Raw genomic sequence first — 27,090 nt, forward strand, 5'->3', positions numbered from 1 at the left:
GTTTCTCTCCTCCAACATTCCCTTGGCCTCAATCAAGCCAAAGAAAACAGTTTGTATTCTCACCCTCCTTTGCTATTTTTAAACACACGTCCCACCTGGTGATTCTCCCTTTTTGGGAATGGGAAAGAGTATGTGGCGAGAGGGGAGTGGCATGGGAAAGAACACAGTGGGAGGAAATGAACTCAGGCCGGGAATACAGGGGAAGACAGACAAAACAAAGGGCAGAGAAGTGACTTTAACTCCAACAGCTAATACCTGGAAGTCACAAAAACATTAACGGAGTTGAATGCCACCAACGTTCTACTATTTCCACAAGGGGCTTGGAAATTTCCCTCTTATATTAAAGGCAGACACAAGGAAGAAAATGACCTGTTACACTTTACAAAACCTAAATTTGCTTGAAAGAAAAAGTCAAAAGACAGGATAGAGAAGGAAACCAAAACCTACTGTGCCCTGGACAGGCATTCTGAGTTACTGGAGCTGCCAGGCCAGGAGTAGATACAGTGATGTGCCTCTGAGAGATCCCAACTCTTTCATGCAGGTAATGAAAACCCAGTACAAACAAAATATTAGAAATTTGAATGCCTTTTATTTTGAGAAGCACTAAGGAAGCTGAACATAGGAATATTTGTGCAACTATCAAAACTCCTCCAAAGTTTGATGGATTCAACTGAAAGAAAAAACTGTTGAAGCTATTAGTTATAATAGAAGAAAACTGGCATTTCTTAAATCTCTAAAGTAATTTAGAATTATAGAATCAGATATATCTATGCTTGCAGAACACCAATTCTGTCAGTTCTTTTTTCCCCAGCACAAATTTCTCCCTGGCTCAGTTTTTAAATGACTCCATCAAATGGCCCCAGCTACTCTCCCCAAGGGATTACTGCCAAATTCAATAGGTCTCACCATTAGGCAAGATTTCAGCCTAAATATCGCTTTTCTCAAAGTCGTCATATTATATCTAAATACGGTCCAGTATCATGTCATAAATAAAATTGAAAAATGATTAGTTGCCAATAAAAAATGAATTACTGATGTGTAATTACACATTTTAAGTTTTTCAGCTGTCAGCTAATTCTTTTTAGGTTACTTATTTTCAACTTTTCCCTTTTGACTCTCATCAAGTTAATGCCTCTCCTGTTGAACACTGATGGTTTTAAAACGTGTCCACAAATTCTTTGCTATGTCTTTCTTCAGGAGATGATGTCCAGTTCCCCTCCCCTTGAGCCCGGACTGGTCTTAGCGACTCGTGTCTAAAGAACAGAATAAAGCAGAGTGATGGTTTGTGACTTCGGAGCCTAGATCATAAAAGGCACTGCACTGCAGTTCCCATCCTGCTCTCTTTCCTGGATCACTCATTCTGAGGGAAGCCAGCTCCCATGCTGTGAGAATACTTGAGGAGTCTATGGAGAGGCCCACACAACAAAGAACTGAAGCTTCCTGCCAATCACCACGTGATTGAGCAATCCTGAAAGCAGATCTTCCAGCCCCAGGCAAGCCTTCAGATGACTGCTGCCCTTCCCTGATACCCTGACTGAAACTTCACAAAAGAACTTGAGCCAGAACCAATCAGCTAAGGTAATTCCCAATTCCTGACCCACAGAAACTGTAAGATATTGCTTGTTGCTTAAAACCACTAAGGTTCGGAATGCTCGGTTACACGGCAATAGATAATATAAACACACACACCCTTTTCCACTTCTTTTTTTGCCTAGATTCTGAGAACATAGAAAGAGTATATATGGGCCTTTCTAAACGTACAGAGCACTGTCTGCGTGACTGATGGACTCATGAAACATGTACTGGGCGCTTACTAAGCTACAAAGCTCAAATACATACCATGGCCGTGTAAGTTACACTCACAGCCATTTCACAGACTAGGAAACTACACAGACGTTCATCAGAAACTTGACCAAGGTCATTTTATTAGGAAATGGTAGAAGCTGGGAGTTCAGTGCAAGCCCTGCTCTTCCATCAAAACCCCAGTGCCTCTCCCACACTTTTAATGAGCAGTACTTTGAAAATTACACGACACGAGGCACTTGGAAAGGTTGGGATGAAGGAGAGAAATGAAGATGGAGCACATATGGGAAGGTCAGGATGAAGGAGGGAAATTAACAGAGACGGAGCACAGACTACGTGTCTGGCAGCATGTTAGGTGTCACATGCCATCTCACTTCATTCTTACAACAAACAGTCTTATGGAATAAGTGTTAAGAATTTTATTTGTCCAAGAAACGGATAGAGGTTCAACAAGATGGGATACAGTAAAACCACGCTCTGGCTCCACCCTCCCAATCCTGCAGTCAAGAGTAGAACAAAGACATGCAGAATAAAGCCATCCAACCCATTACCTCACAAGGCTGTGGCAGGGGCCATATGAAATAATTCGTACGGATATGATTCATAAGCTGGTAAATACGCAAATTCAAGAGGTTCTCATTACATACAGTCAGCTCTTAGAGGAAAAACTCAAATAAGCAGCAACACTTACTCCAAGATAAATGACAGAGCAGAACACACAAGAGCTTCTAAACGTGGGGAAATCTCACCTCGAAATGTTTTCTTTTATGATCATAATTACTACTAAAAACTCTAGAAGAAAGTAAAATTCTACTGTGGACTTTGGTTCTGACACAATTTCCAGGTAAGATCTGATTGCTTCATTCTGTTTGAAAGCTATAGAAATGGATCTCAAACGGCAATAGGAACCCACTGATTAGAAAGGTTTATTTTGCATTTGGATTATTTCTGTTAAAAAAATTCTTCCCAGAGCTCTATATTCAGATAATTTTTTAAATGTGTCATGGTCATTAAAGTCCTACATATAATACAGTTGACAATTTTTTAAAATATAGTCAAATTTTGACTTTGGACTCACCTGAAAGTAACTTACACGAAGAGCTAAAGTAGCAAACTTTTCAATGAACAAGTTTTGCTTTGGCAATTTATACCTTGTTGTATTTTTGCTTCCTAACAAATACATGCATAACACGTAGGGTAACAGTTTAAACAGTCAAAAAACGTTCTAATGGGCTTCCCTGGCGGCGCAGTGGCTAAGAATCCACCTGCCAAGGAAGGGGACACGGGTTCAAGCCCTGGTCTGGGAAGATCCCACATGCCGCAGAGCAACGAAACCCGTGCACCACAACTACTGAGCCTGCACTCTAGAGCCCGCGAGCCACAGCTACTGAGCCCATGTGCCACAACAACTGAAGCCTGCGCGCCTAGAGCCCATGCTCCGCAACAAGAGAAGCCACTGCAACGAGAGGCCCACGCATCGCAACTAAAGAAAGCCCATGTGCAGCAACAAAGACCCAGTGCGGCCAAAAATTAAATAAATAAACTTATTTCAAAAAAAGAATAATAGGGCTTCCTTGGTGGCGCAGTGGTTGAGAGTCCGCCTGCCGATGCAGGGGACACGGGATCATGCCCCAGTCCGGGAAGATCCCACATGCCGCGGAGCGGCTGGGCCCATGAGCCATGGCCGCTGAGCCTGCGCGTCCGGAGCCTGTGCTCCGCAACAGGAGAGGCCACAACCGTGAGCGGCCCGCGTACCGCCAAAAAAAAAAAAAAAAGACTAATAATGTACTAATATTACAATGTAACATATTGAATTAATGCATATGCAGCAATTAGCACTGTGGCTGGCATATGGTAAGTGCTAAATAGATGAGGAGAAAGACCAGAATTGAATCCACAGTGTCTTTGGAGAATATAAATGAGCCTATGTCCAAATTTCCTGATCTTCAGAGACATGAATATAATTTACAACACCAAGAGCAGGTTTTTAAAATATGTATTGTATGTTCTTGAGGTATATTAAGGTGTGGTTTGGAAACTGGGATCTCTGACAAGAAACATTATGAATCACTTCCTCTGCTAAGAGTATTTTTAAACTCCTTTAAAAGAGGCCTCTAACTTCGCTATACTTCCAGGTTCAAGACATGGCAGAGAATGTCTGCTATGAATTTATACACACTCCGCGCCCCCCGCTTTGTGGTTGCCTGAAAACCCAAACCAAAAATAATGATGAACGAATAAAAGGTATAATGGGATTTCGGAAGTGTTACTGAAAGTGTTGCTATCCGCACTCACTACCAAACTCTAAACTGGACATTCTCCATTCCATATGAGCAGGAATCCCTGAGACCCAAGAATGCTTCTGTTAAAAATCCCAATGGCTGCTCAGACATAAATGCGGTAACACATCAGGTCCTACTGAAACCAGGCCAGGCAGAACAATTCTTTAGGTGTTTCAGTAGTTGTGAGGAAATGACAGAACTGACCCATCCACTCCTCTATCCATCACAAGCCCACCCCAATGTTTGATGCTCTGAGGTGTCAGGACAGGCAGCTGTTAGAGGGAAGGGTACGATGTCAGGACAGGCAGCTGTTAGAGGGAAGGCTACAAATAGAACATGTGTTAGCCAGAGTCTCTGTCCACAACACAATGTGAGGGGTACATGTTATCTGGAGTGATGGCATGGTATGGTAAAGCTGTGTGAAGCAATAAGGGAGATAAGCCCCAAGAAGATCCAGGGATAGCCAGCCCTCATGGAGACTAGGGCACATTTCAGTAACTGCAAAGATGATGTTGGGAATCCACAGTACTTGTAGCACCCCATTATATGTTACCCTGTCCCCAGTGCTTTTCAGAAAAGGCTGATGAACTTCATTCTTATATACAACATTAATGAGATAGAAAGCTTCTCTCTGGCTGCTTCTGCTGGTGTTTCACTTTTGTTACAGTTGTGTACTGCTTAGCTCTAACTTACAAACACCTTAAGAGAGATTCTGATTCATTTCATCAGTATCATTCCTGCTGGGGAAAGAGCGATCCTGAGATGCACCTGCAGCCGTTAAATGGTGATCATTAAAACAAGCAGCGCAGCTGCCTGGTGTGTGGGGTTCCAGACGTTGTTAAAGGAGAGTGCTCAATCCCACATAAGAAGCCCAGAGGCCATCAACCAAAAGAAACTATGACTAACACCCTCTCATCTGCTCTATGATGCTCGCTTGCTTTCAGCAAAGCTTTCCAAATCTGTTTCTAGGATACAAGGATTTTAAAATATCTATGATTTTTTTTTACAAGAGCCACCACTGCCTACCTAAAATGTTTTCATTTAGTTAAACTGGTACCTTGAGAGAAACTTGTGAAGCACAGTTAGGGCTACAAGAAAACTTTTTTAATGGATACTTGCTATATGGATACTATAAGGAGCTCCAAAAAAGTAAATTTTTAAATAATACACATTTATGTATTTGATTGAATATATTTGTGTGTTTATGTGTATATACACATATTTCATTATTTAAAGTTTGCCTGCCAGAAGAATTACTCACATAGAACCATGTTGCGATTACCTTCTAGGGAAGAAAGGTTTTCCTCCTACTCCTGCCATGTATTAATTTCTACTACCTTCGTATGCGAGGAGCAAGGGAGAACAAGGACAGCTGGCTTTCAGCTGAAGTACAATTTCATAAGACGCTAATACTAAGTCAATATTGAAAAATAATGCACAACTAAAATTGTAGATAATCACAACACAAAAACTTCTTTAAGAAATGTCATACAAAAACACAAAGAAGGTACTGAGGTCTTTACCTCCACAAAGTGGGTACAGATTCACCACAAGGCCATCATTTTCAATGCTAAGAGGACCTTTCTACAAGGAGACTGACCCACAAGAAGACAAAGCATTCTACTTTAATTCCTTTTATAACACCTCATAAGCAGAACTTTTGTATCAAAAGTATCATTTCAACTCTAATGATGATTAATTTTCTAGAAGCTATTTTCCCATTTAGAAGAAAAAGCAAGTCACGCCCTCAGTTTCTGGTAAATAAATCCTGGGGCTGAGTAGGCACCATCTTCTTTCAAATTCAAGTTTTCTCTTACCAGAACGTTGCACTGTAGTTTCCCTCAGGCAAACTGTGAATTCATGTGTTTTATGTTTCCTTAGAAATATCACAGTTTGGTCACAGAATATTCTGGAGCCACACAGTGTTTCTCAATATCTTGAACTCGGTCTCAACACCCAGAAATATCCTTGGATTGGCTTGTTATGAAACCTTGGGCCCTTTGGGTTTAAAGCCTCTTTCTCTGGCACGGAAGGCTGCCCACTGGGGAATTTAGGTTACATAATGCTCTCACTCTAGGTTTTCCTCCACTGTTTTCACATTGCTGGATAAGCTTCTTGGCAGCGTTTACAATCAGCCCATGCCTACCACTGCCCAGCTATCTTGAACTGTGCGTGAGTAATCAGGTGGTGAGAAGTTCACATCCACATACCTTCCGGGACTGGGATATGACCAAACAACCCCTGGATGAAATAAACCACCTGCCCTCGTCCCTCCAACGGAGGCACGGCGGCCACAGCAAGACCACACATGGAACAACTTCTGTAATAGGTAATACTCTGTCCTTCAAAGGAACCTGAATTCCTAAGGACATCAAACTCAGCAAAACCTTGGTGTTCACCCACATCCACCAGAAGGCTTTTCTCAAGCAATTTTTATACCCAGTATGCAGATGCTCTGCTGTCTAGGCTTTTAAGGCCAACAAGGATTTTACCAGAAATTATTGAAGACTGGGTGATTTTCTTCTGGCCATCTTAGTGCTAAGATCCACATAGCCACATGGCTGGGAAACTGGCTCAATGCTCCTGATTCCCAAACAACACTGTGTGGAGATGACCAAGCAGCTCCAGGAACTTGCTGAGTTTACAAGGGAAAAGGCACAGAGCTTTTCTATCAACCCTTCCTCCAGGCAGTATGTTTTCACACCTAGTATCCTTTTTATTTTTTTTATTTTTTTCCTTTTTTGGGGGGTACACGGGCCTCTCACTGTTGTGGCCTCTCCCGCTGCGGAGCACAGGCTCCGGACGCGCAGGCTCAGCGGCCATGGCTCACGGGCCCAGCCGCTGCGCGGCATGTGGGATCCTCCCGGACCGGGGCACGAACCCGTGTCCCCTGCATCGGCAGGCAGACTCCCAACCACTGCGCCACCAGGGAAGCCCCCTAGTATCCTTTTTAAATGCTAAATCATTTGTTAGTTTGCATCAGCTTCATGTAAGATCGTTTCTGGCTCGTACAGCTTCCACTGTCACTTCGTACTTGTTGTATTGGTGTGGAGCCATTCCCTCGAGACACACTTACCTGCACATGACAAGCTAAGGGTAGTCTCCATGCAGGGGAGGATTTCGAGTGCTGAAGAATGTTAAGTCTACGGAATTCTCCTTCCTCCAAAGTGCCCAGTTTGTCCGTCTGCAAAGCTTTGCCCTAGTAGGGCTCCCAACCAATCAGGAACTAACAGAGAGGGCATCTCAGAGAACTGGGATTGCCAGCACACTTGATTTCCCCTTCCCTTTTCTCTCTTCACACGATCTTTCTATCACTCATATCTTAAACTTCAACACCCAAATGAGGTGAGGGTGGTTCTCAGACTCCTCCTCACCCGCATTTTCCAACTGTTCTTCCTCTGGAGGCATCCATATTGCAAATTCATCCTGCACTTAAGAATCTCGTTCCAAGTCTTCTCATCTGTACTTATTACATCTACATTTGCCTTCATCTAGTTGCCACACCATGGTTTCTCCCTTTTGGCAAAGGCCCGGTAAGTGGAGGATGAATCTGGTCTTCCTTAAAGCCAACTTCCGTCTATGGTGGGTGCTCTGAACTACACCACAGACTCCCTCCCTGTGAAGATTCTGTTACTAGCACTGTGCCTCCGAGCCTTTAATGAGTATTCCTGCCCACCTACTTGAAATGGCTGGCATAAGCACAACAGCCCAAGCCAAACACTGCCCGCCTACCCTTTAAACTTCAGATTTGTTTTGCGAAAGCAAAAATCTTGGATGTGTCCTCTAACCTTCTGCAGAACTACTCTCTTCTCTCAGGACAACCAGGAAGATGCAGTTTTAATGGTAACATCTTCGCTCTATCAGTCTGCAACCACAGAAAATCTGTACTCCAGACACATGAACTTTTTTTCCTGGGGAGATATAACACTTGCCATCAAACCCTGAGATACTTTCATGTCTTATGCTTCTTGATGGCAGTGTGAACACAGCCTGAAGGCTAATGCTAGCACATTCAACCATAGTGTCGCTAAAAGAGGAAGGCTCGTGTGCCCAAAGGGCCCGTGCTCTTCAGAGTATGGGAACATGGACTGCGGTCAGGCCAGAACTGGGCTGCAGGGATTTGGGCAGCAAAGTTGCTCAATGGACTCTTTGCCTCCCTCTCAGAACTAAGACCTGCTGAGGAGGGCTATTGTATCTTCAAATGGGGGAGCCAGGAATTCCAGTCAGCCCGTGACTCATGTGGGGGGGGGCGGTGAGGGTGGGAGCAGAAGCTGAGTCGACTGGCCTGTTGCAAGGAATGGGAGGGGTCAGCACAGACCACAGGATCCAGGGCTAAGATGTTTCCTGGGGTCCCAGTGCAGGCACGATAAGGTTTTCTTCTGTCAGAAGCGGCCTAATGGGGCTGTGTATGTGCTTCCTGCACCATTATGGGTGTTTACCTAAGCAGAAAGCTTATGTTTAACAAGTTAAGTAAAAATTAAAAGTGGGTTTCTCCTAACTTTTTATAACTGAACAGTATCATATTTTCTCAATGCCAATAATCAATCACTCTCTCATGTCTCTCAGCACATCAGGAGATAAATTAGCAACTCTTTTAAGAGTCTGACTTGTATCAATTTTAGAAACTTTAGAAAGGTAGTATATAAAAGATGGTGTCTGCCTTTCCTAAAATTTAAGATTTTGGCTTTGTTGAATCTGAAGTAAGATTTCAATAGACAACTTTAAAATATAATTAACCTTTTTAAAAGCTAAGCCCACCTTGAGAGGAAAACCACTGGAATTAGCAATGAGAAATCCAATTATAAAAGTCTACATTTCTAAAAATTTCCAAATATTAAACTGAGGTAATAGAAAAAAAAAAAGTGGAGCAGGTGAATATTCAAATCGGAGATTCTCCAATTTCTTAGCTCTAGGACTCTTTGCATAATGCCGCAAATCAGTAGTCTAGGGAGCTTTTCAGCTACATCCTAAAGCTCTCCTTTATAAGTAACTCCACACTCTACCTTAGGAAGCTCTCCATTATTAACCCTGATGATAACACAATCCTTCCACCATGGACCAAAATAGAAATGTTATTTTCTGGTTTTAATATCATCAAGCATCCCATGGTATTTTCAGCACAACAGCAGATAGTCTGGCATGGATACTTACTACCCTCAAGCAAGATCTTTTTCTAGTGCATTGTGTTGAAATAATCTCTTTAGGTGTGAGAGAGATATTTGGGTCTGCTCCTGAGCAGATACTAAGATAATCTGAACTGACTGTTTTTATAAGATTGCCTTTAAATGTTATCATCATGTCATTTCAACTTCCCTCCCTCTAGGTTAAAAACACTACTAAACCAACCACAACAGAAGTTGGTTTACATAGTCAAATCTTTCCTACAAATTACCGAAGGAGGTACTGGATAAAGCAGATCCCCTCTACCCAACACCATTCTTAGCACTTCTGAGAGAACCAGTGACCTCCATTCCTTGAAATTTTTATAACTACTTATTTGGAAATAATTTTTAAGTATTTTTGTGTTATTTTTAACATAACATGGCTTTACCATATTCACACTTTGTGCAACCATGATAACCATTTAATTCCAGAACACTTTCATCAGCCCAAAAGAAACTCCTTACCCATCAATGGTCACACCCCATTCCTGCTCTCCCCAGCCCCCAGCAACCACTAATCTACTATCTGTCTGCATGGATATTACATATAATTTGCCTGTTCTAGACATTTCATATAAAAATGGAATCATATGTGATCTGAATTCTTTTGTACCTGGACTCATTCAGTATGCTTTCAAGGTTCATTCACGTTGTGGCATGTATCATATTTCATTCCTTTTTGTGGCTGAACAGCCAATGGCAAGATATACCACATTTTGTTTATCTACTATCAGTTGATGGGCAGTTTGGTTCTCACTTTTTGGCTATTGTGAATAACACTGCTATGAACATTTGTACATACGTTTTTGTGTACACACGTTTTCACTTCTCTTGAGTATATACTTAGGAGTGGAACTGCTGGGTCATAGAGTAACTCTATGTTTAACTTTTTGAGGAACTCATGGTGATTCATGCAATTCAGTCCAGCTGCACGGCCATTAATGGGTCAACCAGTGAAAATGTTATTTCCATCAGTATCAAAAGGCTTTCTATAAACAACCAGGAGTAACATCCATTACTTTCCCCAGCGCTGTGGCATGTCACACTAACATTAAAGGAAACTAGACTTATCTAACACAACTGGTTTCCTGGTAGTTCGTGCTTTTCTGGCTGCCTCCAAACCAAGTAGAGCTACGTCTGCGAATCATCATGGGGAGGAGGGGGGGTTGCTGGGAACAGCGACACTGAAGAACAGTTGCTTACACACAGGGCCTCTAGAGCATCTTTTGGTTTAATTGTCCTGTTTCAGGCACCAATCAGGTCCAAAATCTATATATTTTCAGCAGATTGATTTTTTTTCAATTGAAGCATGGCTGATTTACAATACTGTGTTAGTTTCAGGTATACAACATACTAATTCAGCATTTTTGCAGATTATATTCCATTATAGGTTATTACAAGACAATGGGTATAATTCCCCGTGTTATACGTGTATCCTTGTTGCTTATGTATTTTACATATAGTAGTTTGTATCTATTAAACCCATACCCCTAATTTCCCCCCCCCCTTCTGAGTCTGTTTCGTATATACATTTGTATTATCTTTTAGATTCCACATATAGGTGATATTATACAGCATCTGTCTTTGCCCAGTGTATTTTACTAAGCATAATATTCTCTAGGTCCATCCACATTGCTGCAAATGGCAGTATTTCATTCTTTTTTATGGCTGAGTAATATTCCATTGTTTATATACACACACCATATCTTAATCCAAACACCTGTTGATGGGCACTTGGTTTGCTTCCATATCTTGGCTATTGTAAGTAGTGCTGCACTGAACACTGGGGCACATGTATTTTTTCAAAGTAGTGTTTTCATTTTTTCCAGATACATACCCAAGAGTGGAACTGCTAGATCATATGGAGGAATTGCTAGATCTTATGGTTGCTCTATCTTCACTTTTTTGAGGAACCCCCATACTGTTTTCCACAGTGGTTGCACCAATTTATATTCCCATCCTCAGTGTACAAGGGTTCCCTTTTCTCCACATCCTCTCCGACACTTGTTATTTGTAGACTTTTTGATGATAGCCATTCTGACAGGTGTGAGGTGATACGTCATTGTAGTTTTGATTTGCATTTCTCTTATAGAGATGTTAAGCATCTTTTCATGTGTCTGTTAGCCATCTGTATGCCTTCTTTGTAAAAATGTCTATTCAAGTCTTCTGCCCCTTTCTTGATTGGGTGGTTGTTGTTTTTTCTTTTTTGATACTGAGTTGTATGAGCTGTTTGTATATTTTCAATATTAACCCCTTGTCAGTCGCATCATTTGCAAATATTTTCTCCCATTCCATAGGTTGTCTTTTTAGTAGATTGAGAAACTAAGTCTCTAGATTACCAGTTGGCAAACTACAGCCCATGGGCCAAATCCAGCCAGCTACCTGACTTTTTTTTTTTTTAAACAACCTACTAGCTAAGAGTTCTTACATTTTTAAATGTCTACATTTTAAATAGTTATGTACGTACCTATATGTAACATCCACAATTTGTATCTTGGCTCCCAATGCCTAAAATATTTATTATCTGGTCCTTTAAGAAAAAATTTGCAGACCCTTGCTCTAGATGATACTCAGGCAAATTAAACTAGTCTCCAGTCTTAATACCAGAGATTCCCAAACCATCTTTTCCTGACACCTCCATGAAATTCAGAATTCTTTTATCAGTATGATCATAAGCTTTCAAAAACTCTTCCCATCACATTCTAATTTTGGAGAGCTTCTATAAAATATGATCTATATAAAGCTTCAAGGAAATGTAGTACCTCTTTAGATTTTTAGAGATTAGAAAAATATTACATACTTAGGGATATTTCTAGAGAACAGCTATTAAGCACTGAAATCAAAGGAGCTTTAAAAACAAGATGATACGCCTATTGTTTTGCAAATAACTTGGAAGCTATCCTTTCTAAAGGGCAAGGAGATGATCTACACAATTTCTCCATTGTTCCCTCATCATCCCAATAGATCACCTCAGACTATTGCTCTGGGGTCCAGCCTCAAGTCCTGAGCACAATTTTCTCAAAAGATGAAAAGTGGAATGTACATACCTTATGTTAGCTACTCTTTTTGTTAAGTGGCCAATTCCGGGATGTGGAGGTGTTCCCCAGGAATCAAGCCCATACAGACACAGGCTTCTGAAGCGCCAAACAGTAGTAAGAATTCTCTCTCAGCTCTCCGCACTACTCTGGGTGGTGAAAGACAGTCCTTTTCAACCTCACAACTGGCATTCTCTTTCATTACTTATGGCGCAGGCCATCCGTCAACGTGAGACAGAGCAGGAAGCTGCTGGAAGGAGTGCGTGCATCCCGCTCTCCCCTTTGAACGGTCTGCCGCCTCACTGAAGAACGTTTTCTCCAGATGCTGCCAGCAGACACTCTGTAATATTTAACCCACAAATCATCACATTCCCCACCCTCTGAGCTGGGGCTTGTCCTTGAACCTCCCCCATAGCGAGATAGTAACCAAGCTGGCCACTGATACAATAGCTCTTTACAAACTCAGTAAAACCTGCCACACCATGGAACCGATACACTAAAAACATTGCCCTCCTAACATGAAAACATCCACAGTAGGTAAATCTCGGAGGGTAATGCAGGACGCTGCACACATCTCACAAGGAATAAATCCTGGCTAGCTCACTAAGGAAAATATTTTATCAATGTAAACATATCAGCCACACAACTGCACAGAAAATTAGAGCAAGTATATCTTGGAAACGGAGGCATCTTGCAGAAACAGCATTACAGGCAAGTCACTTCAGATCCTGCAATGTCCAGGAAAACTGCCTTGCCTCTGAAGAAGGAAACCATATTGCTGTCTGGTTGTTTCAGGAACCAGTATGGATTTTTAAAAAATGATTCTTGAATTATATCTACTGTGACATGTTAAAGCCATCTACAGAGCGAAGTGTTTCCAAACCATGATACTGTAACTTAGAAAGATGATTGACAGGACATACTCACACTGAAAAGGTGCTGCCACATGATCGTGTCCAAATCTTAAAGGGAATGAACCTTCAGTAGACTGCTCTCCCGAAATCACCTTCTGAGCTGCAAAGTACTTGGGCTTGAGCACATATTCCTGGGCCTGGCCATGATGAATCATCACATTCTGTGAGGAAAGGGGTGTCACTCTGGAAAGAAACAAAGTAAGGATAAGGAAATTAATAACGGACTTTTAAAGTCAACTAAGAAGGAAAGAATAAGAAATCAGTTAAACTTAGAAAGGAGCATAAAAATTTCATGCAAGGCTAATTTTTTCCTTCAAATACTGTAGTCATGACATATTAAGAAATAATAACACCTTACCCTTGGAAACCTCCAGCATAAAGGGGACTCTGCCTGTCCAGTCAAGAAGTGTAAGGACATACAGGTCGTCAACAGACGGAGTCTATCAAAGCACTGAAAGCACAGCTACCATGAGCCCTCATGCAACACACGCAAGTTATATTTAAGACAAAAACATACATGAACAGGTATGTATATCAGGAAGGTAGTAAACCTCTTTGAGCTTCACTTTCCTATTCTGTATCATGGAATATCTACTGCACAGGGCTAAGAAAAAAATTCTTGTAAAAATCTGAACACACAAAAACTGAAAAATATTTTATAATCTTTTGAAATATAAATTATGATGATGGGGAAAAACACACTCATAACATTGTAGTTAACATTTATTTTAATATTTTATGCTGTATCTCAATGATTAAAACTGTACTATTTAGGTTAAGTGTTTCATAATTACTAGTCTCTAAGAATAATAAGAATAATAACTTATGACAATCTCATAATTTTGTCAATGACACGAGTCAAGACCTCTGAGGACTCCTGAACACGATTACTGTGTTTTCACCCTCCTGGTTGAACCCTTTTCTCTTCTATGACAGTTCTGCTGCGTGTACTGTATACTTTAAAATAAGCCTTCATCAAGATTTAATCACTCCCTGAGGGACAGAATTGAAATCATTCACTAAGCAAGACAAACAATGTAGAATATAAAGAAGATACATCCACTAATCCTGGAAAATGCAAACTTGCTATTAAAATTGTTGGAACAGACCATTTTAGCAGCAAACTGAGCCTCTGGAAGGAAACTTGCCCTCTGCTATAATCTTGAATATTATTGACTGTGACACGTTAAAGCCATCTAAACCGAACAATATTTCCAAACTACCATACTATAACTGGGGTTTTGTGGCACCTTATTAGCATGAGTTTAGCCCAGTCAACCATCTTCCCAAAAGACTGGCCCTAATGAGGGACTATCTGAACAAGAGGAAGAAAAGACACCACGGGTGGCGAGCAAGAAAGATAAATCATCAAGCCACCAAAAACACCCACACAGTGTCTCATCAAAAGCAGTAGCAGAATCTTGAATAAATCCAGCCTATCGGATTCATTCTGGTGGGGATGGATGAGGTATTTTGTGAGACAAGACAACCATTAGAGACAAATAGAAGAGGCTGGGATTAAGGGTGCTTCCCTCTTAGCCAGTCAGCGATCTAAACCTATTACTTTCAACCCTGTAGTCCCAGGAAAGCCTAGGAAAATACATCTTGTGCCTAGATTTTCCCAGACACAATGCCGTGGAAGGGCATTCTCTTAGTCACTGGATGACTGACTTAAGTTACTAAAAGCCTAAAGCTTAACATTGTAAACACTTTTGTTTTGATGATGTAAGTGTTGGTTTGAACTTTAAGTATGTTTGATTGGGATGAAGTAGAAAGTGAAACAGCTGGACACATCTGGTGGTGACTGATAAGAACCACAAGGCTGCTCTGTCAGCCTTGTGGAACGGGGAAGCCCTCCTTCTCATCTCAGGGGCAACTCGCTCCCCAGCTACACTGTCAACCCCGTCACTATACTACTGGGACCTGCTGAGAGAAGTACAGGCTGACTCCTGTTCAGAAGAGGACAGCCCGGCATTCCAAGAGACCTTGAAGCTGCTACAACTAATTCCTGCTCTGACCACTGCCAGATAAGGGTGACCGTGGGCTCTGCCTTCTAGTTCAGGTCCTCCCTTTCTCTCCCCTCTGAATCACAGAAGTGAGAAGCAGCAAGAAACTGAGCTGAAAGCACATGTGTGTGTGGGCTCCTTTTCCCTAAACATAACAAAAAGGTAATGAACCAACAAGAGAGCTGTACCAGGTCTAGAACTTGAGTAACAAACGTCAGCCATCATTAACTAAAGGAAATGAGTAATAGTACTGGTAATGGTACCCACGTCTTACTATAACTATCCTACAAGCGACAAACACATTGCAAATATGAAACTACACAGAGCTGTGCTTCCTCGTCCTCCATCTCCTTCACTTTCCTCCAATTCGAGTATGTGAATAAACACATGTGCTCGCAAAGACACACAGACACACACAGATGAACAGACAGACACACAGACACACACAGATGAACAGACAGGCCACTCTGTCTCGTGGCTTCATGCAGAAGCAAAGCCATAAGAAGTGACACCATGTGGGGCAAGTAGAGGCAACTGTCCACTCACTCATTCCACAAATAGAAATCAAGTGTAATCACCATCCTACTCTCTGTTCCTCACTTCCTCCTTCATGGTTGGCATCTACCTTTTCCTCTAATTTCACCCTTCACAATTATATCCACTTTGGACCATCTCTCAGCCTTACAAATATATATCCTCTTTAACTCTTCTTTTCCTTCTCTTTTACTCAAGTATATGTAGTGTTTCCTATCTCCCAGGGAAGAAGAAAAAAAATCTCATTCAATTGGGATTTTCTCCTCTCTTCCCCCAGCCCTTTACATAAAAAAAAAAAAAAGGCTTAACAATCGCTAGTGAAAATCAGATCTGTCATAGCATTATAAATAATTTTTTAAGGGAAAACCAAAATGTTTAAAGAAAATTAGATTAAAATGAAAACTACAGGACCCCTGGTTCAAAATGGATTTGCGGGCACCCATATATTTTCCCTTCCAAGGAAGCCCTAAAAGTTATAGGTAAGGAATAAAAAAAGAAAAATCCAGACTTGACATTTGGCTGTTATGCAATAGGACAGCCACACTAGTCATTAAAATACTGAAGTACTCTGTTCTGACAAACATCTACTGTCTCACGCCTCTAGTGTTCCTCCCTCCCCCACTCCACTGGACTCCCCAGGATATCCACTCAGTCCCATAAGTAAGAATTTCACATTTGACAGAGCTGGAGACCTCAGGGTCTTGGCTCCAGCATCCTTTCTGATGTGTGGCACAGGTACTGACCAAGGATACTAAAAATGTTTCACAAAGCCCATTAACACATACAGGAAAAATTTCAACAAATCTGTAGGAGAGGAGGGCAGACTGAGAAATGTTGACTGTTGTAGCAGGAAGGAAGCCATACCTAAATATTTTAACTTCTTTTATCTCAATCTACAGTAAGAAGCACATTTTACTTGGAGATCCAGTACACATCCATACATATTTTTTTAAATACAGCTAACTATTACAAAATAGTATATTTATCCTTACTATGCAAAGGACACGAATATTCTCTCCTGTCACTTTTTTAAATGACAGTCTTGAACTACTACATTGATGTCATGACTTCCTGACTCCTAATGGGTCACAAAGTAGCTTAAGGACACTGGTCGAAAAAAATCGCACAGGCACAGAGGAAGCCATCTTCCCAGGAGACCACAGACATGTTCTGGATACTCAAACCAAGTAAAGCACAGGGTGATAATGAGAAGTAGGGCTGAACACTGGTGTCTTCACTAAGAAGGCTACATATGAAGGCAGCTGTTCTCCCTGATTCTAGCAAAGAGAACATCCAAGGGTCAGGCTTCTACCCCCATCAGGGAAAAAATGAGTCTTCTTCTCTAAAAGAATGGAACTATGTGGTACAAACCACAAAACTTACTCCCCCAGAGTAAGGCCCTCTCATTCTGGTGTTTGGAGATCCCCTAGCTTCAAGATTGGTTTCCCATATTTCCCCTAAAAGGAAGGTTGCCAGGCAACCAGGAGACAGGGAGCTCCAGGAGAATGATCCTAGGGAGAAAAGGGGGAGTCATGAGAATGGAAAACATGATTGAGATTTTGGAGAAACTTGACTATATATACTCAGTTGACGGAATGGGAAAAGGGAGAATCCATTCCCATTTGATGCTAGGAACACACTCCTTCAGAAAGCACAGAGATGTTGACTGTGGACACACAGAGGGAGCAACCCAAGCACCCTATACTGGGCAATGAGTGGAACACCCACAGACAATATTGCGAAGGCTGTAACTGCTAGAAACAACACATGTGACCAACGTAGGTGATATAAATGTACATACCTAGCTGGAGGAGGTTGGAAAATTCTGGAAGAGGAAGAGGAGAAGTGAAGGGAAGATGAGGAGAGCCACTGCCCTCATCTTACAAAATGGAGGGTCATGAGAGAACATTTACAACCTTGAAAGATGAGGTTGACCGAAGAGGAAACAGAGGTTTAAATGTGTTGGTGGAGTATGCAGAGACAAACTCTTAATACTAAACAATGATGTTTGAGAGGTAGGGTGGGGAACGAGAGGTGAAATGAATGAGCTGAATCTTCATCTCCTACGGCAAGCAGTTTTTAGACAACATTTAAAGGGAATAAATCTAGAACTGGCAGAGGTCACTACCAGAAGGAGTAATAGGACTTGAGGATTAAATTAAGGGTGGCGGGGAGCAAAAGGAAAAGGAGTCAAGTGATGATGAAGGTTTCCAGCCTGGTTGACTAGAAGGGTATTTTTGGTTCAAGTCCAAGAGGAAAAGTAAAGGCAAGGAGGTGTGCCGAGTTAAGGCAGTCAGACAAAAAGGGCGAGTGTGTGGGGAAGATAATTATGTTAGTTTTAGAGATAGAAATGTGGGGTGGATCTCTGGGGAGCAGATACAGAAAGCCTGAGTTTAGGAACAGTGATGTTCCAAATTCTTCTAAGGCAAAAATGTTTCAGAAAAACTATGGAACCACACAGTCTTGGAGGCTAGTTGCGCTTAAGTGGTGGGGACACAAAGAAAATCAAGAGGAGATGAAAACAAAACGAACATAGATACAGAAACGATAAGTGGAAGAAAGTTTCTAGATGGAAAGGAGAGAGGACCATCTGAAAATTGCTGCAGGAAAGGCAGGGAAACAAGCAATTGGAAAAGGCCACTGGGTTGGGTTGTAGGTCAAAGCCCCCTCAGCACTGCCACTTTACTAGTGACAGGAGTGGGACTGCATGGGGTGAAACACTTGATGGGTGCTCTACTGGTGACACTCGGAAAAGGAGAGAAGCAGGCCAGAAATCAGGGGTACAGCCAGCCATCTGAAGACTTGAATCTGTGTAAACCTCTATCTTTGTAACTAGAAAGGAAACAATTACATAAAACTTCTTTCCTTAAAAGAAGGGATTAGTTACACACTGTTTACACTTCTGCCTTCACAGTGGCAATTTTTGGCACGAGAATGGACTAAATTTTTCCATATCTCTGCTAAATCCATTATTTGACCTGTAGAGCAGGTGGGAGGATCTGGCAATACCCAAGCCCCTTTCCACTTAAGGAAAGGGCTTTGGACCTCACAGAAGGGAGCCTCCAACAGGCCATAAAATGTTTCCCACAGAAGGTAGGTCTGACATGATCAAACCCTCTCCCCTATGATTAGGGCACTCAGGTTTATAATCAGGATGAAGAAAAACTGGGAGAGGAAACAGTGTTGCCACAGAGAAGTCACCTCCAGTCTTTCAGGGCCTGTTTCTCTTTACAAAATTCAACTGGTCATATGTGCCCTGGTTGTGTTTCAAGTAGCTTAGAAGCGTGGGTGAATGCTCCTCAAAGAACAGAATGCACCAAAGTAAATAAGAAATGCAAGCTGTGATTTGAGGGAGAAAGGTTCTTTCCTGCAAAGTTCAAGGACAACGTGCAAAGAGACGGACAAAGAAAAACCTCCCTCTAGGAAGAGGTCGCTAGGCAGAGTAACCCACACACACACAGAGGTAAGGGGAGACAAGTGTTTGTTTTCAGTAACCCCATTCATAGGAAATTATCTATCCAACCAAAAAAAATAAGGAGGTAAAAGGCTGCTGATGAGGAGACTAAAGGACATCACAGACTTCCAGTAACAGAGTGAGGGCTGGAGCACGCCAGAACAAGCACAGAGAAAGTGAAACGAAACAAGCAAACACCGTCATGAGAACAGGAAGAAAGTAAAGATTACACTGAAAATATCAATGTAGGGATAGACCAGTAAAAAGTCCTACACTGCAAATGAGATGAAAAAGACAAAAAATACTGAAAAAATAAAATTAAGGAAGGTAGATATTGGGGGTTGGGGGGCATGTTGGAAAGACATGGAAATTAAGGGAGCTTTGGTGGTCATCATGAATAAACATGGTAAACGCAACCAAGTTGAACCGATTTTCTTTTACCAGTGGTTCTTAACTGGGGTGATTTGACTCCCAACCAGGGACATTTGGCAATATCTGAAGGCATCTGTAATTATCAGGACTTGGAGGTAAGGCGCTCACATCTAGTGGGTAGAAGCCAGGGATGCTACTAAATATCCTAGGACATACAGGACAGTCCTTCATGAGAAAGACTTATCGGGCTAAAAATGTCAACAGTTCTGAGGTTGAGAAACACTTCTGTAACCATGAGCTTTCATCACAAAACAGGTGTCATGAATACCTGAGTAAAGAGCCAATGGCCTCCAGGAGTAGCAATGAAGATGTCCACAGAAATGATGCAGCCAGGAACACAGGAATTTAGATTCAACAATAAAGAAATTGATAAAAAAAAACATACAACTTCCACCTGTGTCTTTTGGCAGCCCCATTAAGGCCACAGGAAGGTGGCCTTGTACTCAAGTTGTTTGGGTGGCTTGGGTGTAAGGAATGCTAGAATATCACTGAAAATGTAATGGGATGGCCAAGAAAATAATCACTTTTATTAGAACTCCTCAAAGGAACAGTATAGAATGTGGTTGGAGAAAACCCTTGGAGATAAACTGCTTAGCATTGGGCTGAGGATGTGCCATAAAGACACGATGCAAAAATAAGATCTGGTCGGTCCCTAACCCGCTTTCTAAGGAAGGTGAGTCCCATCTACTGTATGGCTTTGGTTATGCCAACAAGGTCAGAAGCATTTGGGGCCAGACATGAATTGTCTGGGATAACAAGGGAGAAAGGCTCAGGGCTGCACCAACAATTCTTCACACTACTCTCACGGTCTTCACATTCTCCTCTGAAGACATGTGTCTGACCTCAAGTGCTGGCCTCTCAGAGGCACCCTGTGCCCTGGAATAGCCCTGGATAGAAGAGTCTTCTGCACCTGACTGCTACATGCGAACATTCAAGGAATTCTCCAACCCTCTAATCCGAAGTTCCTAGGAGGGAGGGGACTATAATAAAAGAGCTGTAATGACGAAGAGACTCTAAGAAGCACAGTGAGCAAGGCCTCCTCTTGGGAAGTTTAATAATCATAATGCTTGGGAGATTTAAAAAAAAATGAAGTGTAAATCAACTATACTCCAATAAAATTTTTTTTTTAAATGAAGTGGACTGAAATTAAGTGCTTAAAAAATGTAAACGGTCTTAACTCAATGAAAAGTCAAAGACTGTCAGACTGAATAAAAACACCCAGGTGTTGTATATGCTGCTTACAACAATTCCATTTTAAATATAAAGACACAAATAGGTTAAAAACAAAAGGATGAAAAAAGAGGTAACATGTTAACATGAGTCAGATAAAAGCTGCAGTGGTGCTGTTAATAATAAGCAGAGTAGATTTCAGAGCAAAAAATATTATCAAGGATAAAAAGCATCATTTCATAAGGATATGGGTCAATTCATCAAGAGGACATAAGAATCCTCAACAGTTGTGAACCTGATAACAGAGCTTCAAAATACATGAAGCGAAAACCTAAAAAAAAAAAGCCATGAGAAGTAGACAAAACTTTGTAGCTGTAACTGCAGGTTTAGTACCTTTCAACTGACAGAACAAGTACACAGAAATCAGTAAGGATACAGAAGACTTGAACAACACTATCAGCTAGCTTAACCCAATTGACATTCATAGAACACTTTGCCCAAGGGCAGAGCACATGTTTCCCAAATGCATACAAGATATTTACCAAGATAGAACACATTCTGGGCCATATAAAAAATTTCAGTAACTTTTAAAGGGTTTGAGTCATACAAATTATGTTCTTTGACCATAACAGAATTAAATTAGAAATCAATAACAGAAGTATCTTTAGAAAATGCTCCAAATACTTGTAAACTAAAAACCAAACTTCAAAATAACCAATGGATCAAAGACAAAATCAAAAGGGAAATAAAAATTATTTTGAACTGAATGAAAATGAAAACACAACCTATTTGTGGGATGCTGCTAAACCACTACACCAAGGAGTAAATTTGTAATGCTAAACACCTATATTAGAAAAGACGAAAGGTCTCAAATCAATGACCTCGGCTTCCAAATAAAAAAACCAGCAAAAAGGAAAATAAAATCCAAAATAAAAAGAAATGAAGTAAAGACCAGAGCAGAAATATATTAATTTGGGGGGGGGAGTCAATAAAAGCTGTTTGAGAAGATCAGTAAAACTGATAAATCTCTGGCTAGACTGATAAACAAAAAGAGAAAGAAGACAAGTTATCCATATTAGAAATGAGAGAAGTGACATCACTATAGGTCTAGAAGTTCAAAAGGTCTAATGAAGCAATTTGAAGAAGCCTCCATTAGCCAAAGAATAACTGTGATTGAGTTGAATTATTTGAAATATGTTTAAATGTATCCATTCATTAAAAAAACTAAGTCACCTCTGGAAGATGTTAATCAACTCATTATTTGAAAACTGGTCAATCAACAATTAGCACTACACCCTCATGTGATGGTAAATTTTTTTTTTTTTTTTTGCAGTACGCAGGCCTCTCACTGTTGTGGCCTCTCCCGTTGTGGAGCACAGGCTCCAGACGCGCAGGCCCAGAGGCCATGGCTCACGGGCCCAGCCGCTCCGCGGCATGTGGGATCTTCCCGGACCGGGGCACGAACCCGTGTCCCCTGCATCAGCAGGTGGACTCTCAACCACTGCACCACCAGGAAAGCCCGTGATGGTTAATTTTATGTTTCAACTTGGAGGGTGTTTTTGGATGAGATTAACATTTAACTCGGTGGACTCTGAGTAAGCAGATTGCCCTCCATCATGTGGGTGAACCTCATCTAATGAGTTGAAGGCCTGAATAGAACAAAAAGACACAGCCTCCCTGACTAAGAGGGAACTGTGCAGCAGACTACCTTCTAACATTACCTGCACCATTGGTTAGGTTCTCCTGGATCTCTGCCTGTAGGCTCTACTTCAAATCTGGACTTGCCAGCCTCCATAATCACATGAGCCAACTTCTTAAAATAATCTCATTATATACGGTATATATACATACACACATATGCACACATGCAATTGGTTTTGTTTCTCTGAAAAAGCCCAACATATAACCTGCTACTCTCTCTATACAAACTGAACCTCAAGCAAACAACTGAGGAAAGATGGTTTGGAAAATTTTTCTAGCAGAAAAAGGATAGAATTAAAACACCATATTTGCTACCCCTATTGAAATGTAGTCAATAATCAATAACTGCTAACATCTCAAAAAGAGACAACACATGCCCCATGATGGAAGAGCACACTGCCACTTAGGAAGCAGTCCCATCAGAAAGCAAACCTGAATGTGATCAAGCATCTAGACCTACACACCACTTACAGCAAATTCAACGGGCAGGGTACATGTTAATTTCCCAGCAAAATCTACAGTTCAGTGAAGAGATTTCAAGGAAACAAAAAAAGAGGGAAGAGGGACTCACAGATCAAAATATTTAAGAAACAAAAACTGCCACGATAAATATTTTTTGATCCCCATTTGAACAAATAAGCTGTTAAAAACTTATGAAACATCTAGGGAAATTTATCTGGATTCTTAATGATAAATTTTATTAATTATCTTAGGTGGGATAAAGGTCTTGAGAGTATGTGTTAAGAGCCCTTATCTTTTAGGGATACTGAAATATATGCTAAATATTTACAGATTGACTTCAAAATAATCAGGGGGAAGAAGAGAAGTAGGCAGAGTATAAAAGAACACAGTTGGCTCTGAATTGATAAGGATGGATACTTTGGAGTTTCTCCATACTATTTTCTCTGTTTTTATGTGTCTAAACCATTCTCTAAGAGTTTACAAACTACAAGTATATGAAATTGTTTAAAACCTGTATCAAATGAGATCATCTATTTACAAGTACTTTGAAAAGTAGGAAAAAAAATCAGTAAAACTAGAAGAAAAAAGTTAAAAAGTAGAAAACATTACTTACATGTAAGGTGGCAATATTGCTTAGTATTCACAAAAAGAAAAAGAGAAAACAAATAGCAAGAGAGGAAAAAAGAATGAAAAGACAAAGAAATTCCAGCCATGCACATCCCCACTTTTCTTCTAATTATCAAAGCTACAAGCTACAGACACTGTAAAACTCTTAGAGTAAAACATAGGAAGACCACTCTTTGACATAAATCACAGCAAGATCTTTTTTGACCCACCTCCTAGAGTAATGGAAATAAAAACAAAAGTAAACAAATGGGACTTAATGAAACTTAGAAGCTTTTGCACAGCAAAGGAAACTATAAACAAGACAAAAAGACAACCCTCAGAATGGGAGAAAATAGTTGCAAACCAATCAATGAACAAAGGATTAATCTCCAAAATATATAAACAGCTCATGCTCTTTATATATTTGCAGCTCAATATTAAAAGAACAAACAACCCAATCCAAAAATGGGCAGAAGACCTAAATAGACATTTCTCCAAAGAAGACATACAGATGGCCAAGAAGCACATGAAAAGCTGCACAACATCACTAATTATTAGAGAAATGCAAATCAAAACTACAATGAGGTATCACCTCACATCAGTCAGAATGGCCATCATCAAAAAATCTACAAACAATAAATGCTGGAGAGGGTGTGGAGATAAGGGAACCCTCTTACACTGGTGGTGGGAATGTAAATTGATACAGCCACTATGGAGAACAGTATGGAGGTTCCTTAAAAAACTAAAAATAGAACTACCATGTGACCCAGTAATCCCACTACTGGGCATATACCCTGAGAAAATCATAATTCAAAAAGAGTCATGTACCACAATGTTCATTGCAGCTCTATTTACAATAGCCAGGACATGGAAGCAACCTAAATGCCCACTGACAGACGAATGGATAAAGAAGATGTGGTACATATATACAATGGAATATTACTCAGCCATAAAAAGGAACGAAATTGGGTCATTTGTAGAGACGTGGATGGACCTAGAGACTGTCATACAGAGTGAAGTAAGTCAGAAAGAGAAAAACTAATAACGTATATTAAGGCATATATGTGGAATCTAGAAAAATGGTACAAATGAACTGGTTTGCAAGGCAGAAATAGAGACACAGATGTAGAGAACAAACATATGGACACCAAGGGGGGAAAGCGGGGGTGGGAGGGTGGTGGTGGTGGTGGGATGAATTGGGAGATTGGGATTGACATGTATACACTGATATGTATAAAACAGATAATAAGAACCTACTGTATAAAAATTAATAATAAAATAAAATTTAAAAAAAAGCTACAAGCTAATGAGGCAGATATCCTATCTGCAAAGGATGAGGTAACTGCTCAAAAGCTCTGAAAAGCACAGATGACTAAACTTATTCAGTTCAAGGTTTTGATGATTTATTTAGCAAGTAACCATGGAAGGAAATATTGTTAATAACCAAATCCTTAGTTTTGTCAAAAATGAGTTACTACGTTTGGTTACTTGGGACAGCATCCCTGCACACAAATTTAAAAGGAATTGCAGCCATCTCCTATTTATCTAAACTAAGAGAGGCCAGGGTAAAGCTAACTAAATACAATCTAAGAAAAATGCAAAATGTAAACAATAATTAAGGGCTCCTACCCTACTGAGGAAGTGACAACTGCAAAGCTTTTTCATCAAATTCTAGGAACCAGATCCTAACTCTACCACTTGCCGTGGGAAGGAAGGGGAGAATTATCTCAATTTCCTCACTGCAATATGAGAGTAATGATATCCACCTCACAAAGTTAATGTAAAGACAACGTGAAGTGGGATTTGTTTTTTTAAAAACGATTCAGTTTTATTAATTAACATATATTAATTTCACACATAATCTAAATAAAGTCTTTTACAATTCATTGTGTGATCCTTGATCAAAATACAGATTACAAGCATAGAGAAACATTTTCATTCCTCTGATATAATGATCTGAGAATTGTGAGTTCTATGGTTTACAAAATGAAGCCTCATTATTTAGTAAACATGGAGGTACATTAATTATATGACTTTACCTATACTTTTCTTGGGTATCAGTGAGTTAAGTGTGTGAAAATACCTAGCACAATATCTGATGCACACACAAGGGTGTCAGGTTCTTTTACTCCCCTCCACCAATAAGGAGGAGAGCACAAATACAGGATTTCACCCCTCTGGTAACATTAGAATTCATATTCAGAGAGTGCCCAAATGTATAGTTAAAAGCAATGTTTGTTTCAAACAATTTTTATTAAAAAAAATTCTGAAGTTATTTGTAAATATTGAGTTTGGAATTTACAGTCCCATTCAGCAACCCTGAGGTCAGTTATCTATATAGCTATACCTACAAGTGAGAGACCTCCACCAGTTTCCAATAGAGAGTCAAGGAACCTAGCACCACAGCCACTATGGAATATAGTTTGGCAGTTCCTCGAAAAGCTAAAGACATAATTACCATATGGTCCAGCAATTCCACTCCCATGTATATGACCAAAATGAACTGAAAACAGGGACTCGAACAGATACTTGTACACCAATGTTCACTGGAGCATCATGTATAATAGGTGAAACGTAGAAACAACCTAAGGTGTGCCCTTTGACAGATGAATGGATAAACAAAATGTGATATACACACAATGGAATATTACTCAACCATAAAAATGAATGAAGTTCTGATACATGCTACAACCTGGAAGAACCTTGAAAACATGATGTGAGGTGAAATAAGCCAGATACAAAAGGACAAATTCTGTATGATTCTACTTAAATGAGGTGCCAAGAATAGGCAAAGTTATGAAGACAGAGCAGAATGGAAAATTAGTGGGAGAGAGATGGAGAGTTATAGTTTAATAGGCACAGAGTTTCTGTTTGGGGTGATGACAAAGTTTTGGAAACACAGTGGTGATGGTTGCACAACAGCATGAATGTAATTAATGCCAGTAACTTGTGCACTTAAAAAGGTTAAAATGGCCAAGGTTTACCACTATTAAAAAAAAAAAAACCTATGTAAAAAAGACCCCAGATTCCCTACAACCAAACCCAAAACTAAACAAAATAATAATAAAAAAACAGGGAAGGAAAGGGCAGGTTTCTTACCCTTCCTGTTCCCCATCCTTCAGTATTTCTGGATGATAAAACGTAAGGCTTATTCATCTCAGTCTATTCCAAATATGTTTTTGTCTCCTTTTAGCCAACTGTTTAAGATGCCAATTTTACAGTAACAATCAGGTATATGTTATATCCCCCACATTATCACTTCAGTTTCTTTCCCCTCCTGCTTTCTAACACTCTTCCCTTTGGTAGCTGCTCCTTATACCACATGATGAGATTTCAGCCTCTGCTGCCATAATGTTACATTCTCCAGTGACCCATGTCTTACAACACGGCAAGGAATAAATGGCTGGTTGGCCAGATATGGGAAATAAATATCCACTTGTCCGGGAAGCCTTTCATACCCAACTGCTCATTCTCCAAATTCTTCTCCCACAGCACTGTTAGAGCTATTGTATTTACATGAATTTTTAGT

The 27,090-nt window shown here is 40.4% G+C and overlaps 1 protein-coding gene across 9 annotated transcripts in view; it reads right to left on the reverse strand.

Annotated features, from left to right (window-relative positions):
• The window catches only part of LTBP1 (latent transforming growth factor beta binding protein 1), a 423,263-nt gene that overhangs the window by 261,126 nt on the left and 135,047 nt on the right, over positions 1–27,090 (reverse strand). For 8 of the 9 annotated variants that reach the window (XM_033425264.2, XM_033425268.2, XM_033425269.2 and 5 more), the window contains exon 4: positions 13,210–13,379. In XM_033425264.2, the coding sequence (XP_033281155.2) occupies positions 13,210–13,379 (170 nt within the window). Of the gene's footprint in view, positions 1–5,902; positions 6,036–13,209; positions 13,380–27,090 lie in introns of those variants that run through there. The other variant, XM_049696311.1, reaches the window with a different exon arrangement.

The sequence above is a fragment of the Orcinus orca genome, chromosome 13 (genome assembly GCF_937001465.1).
Source record: "Orcinus orca chromosome 13, mOrcOrc1.1, whole genome shotgun sequence".
Taxonomy (NCBI): Eukaryota; Metazoa; Chordata; class Mammalia; order Artiodactyla; family Delphinidae; genus Orcinus; species Orcinus orca.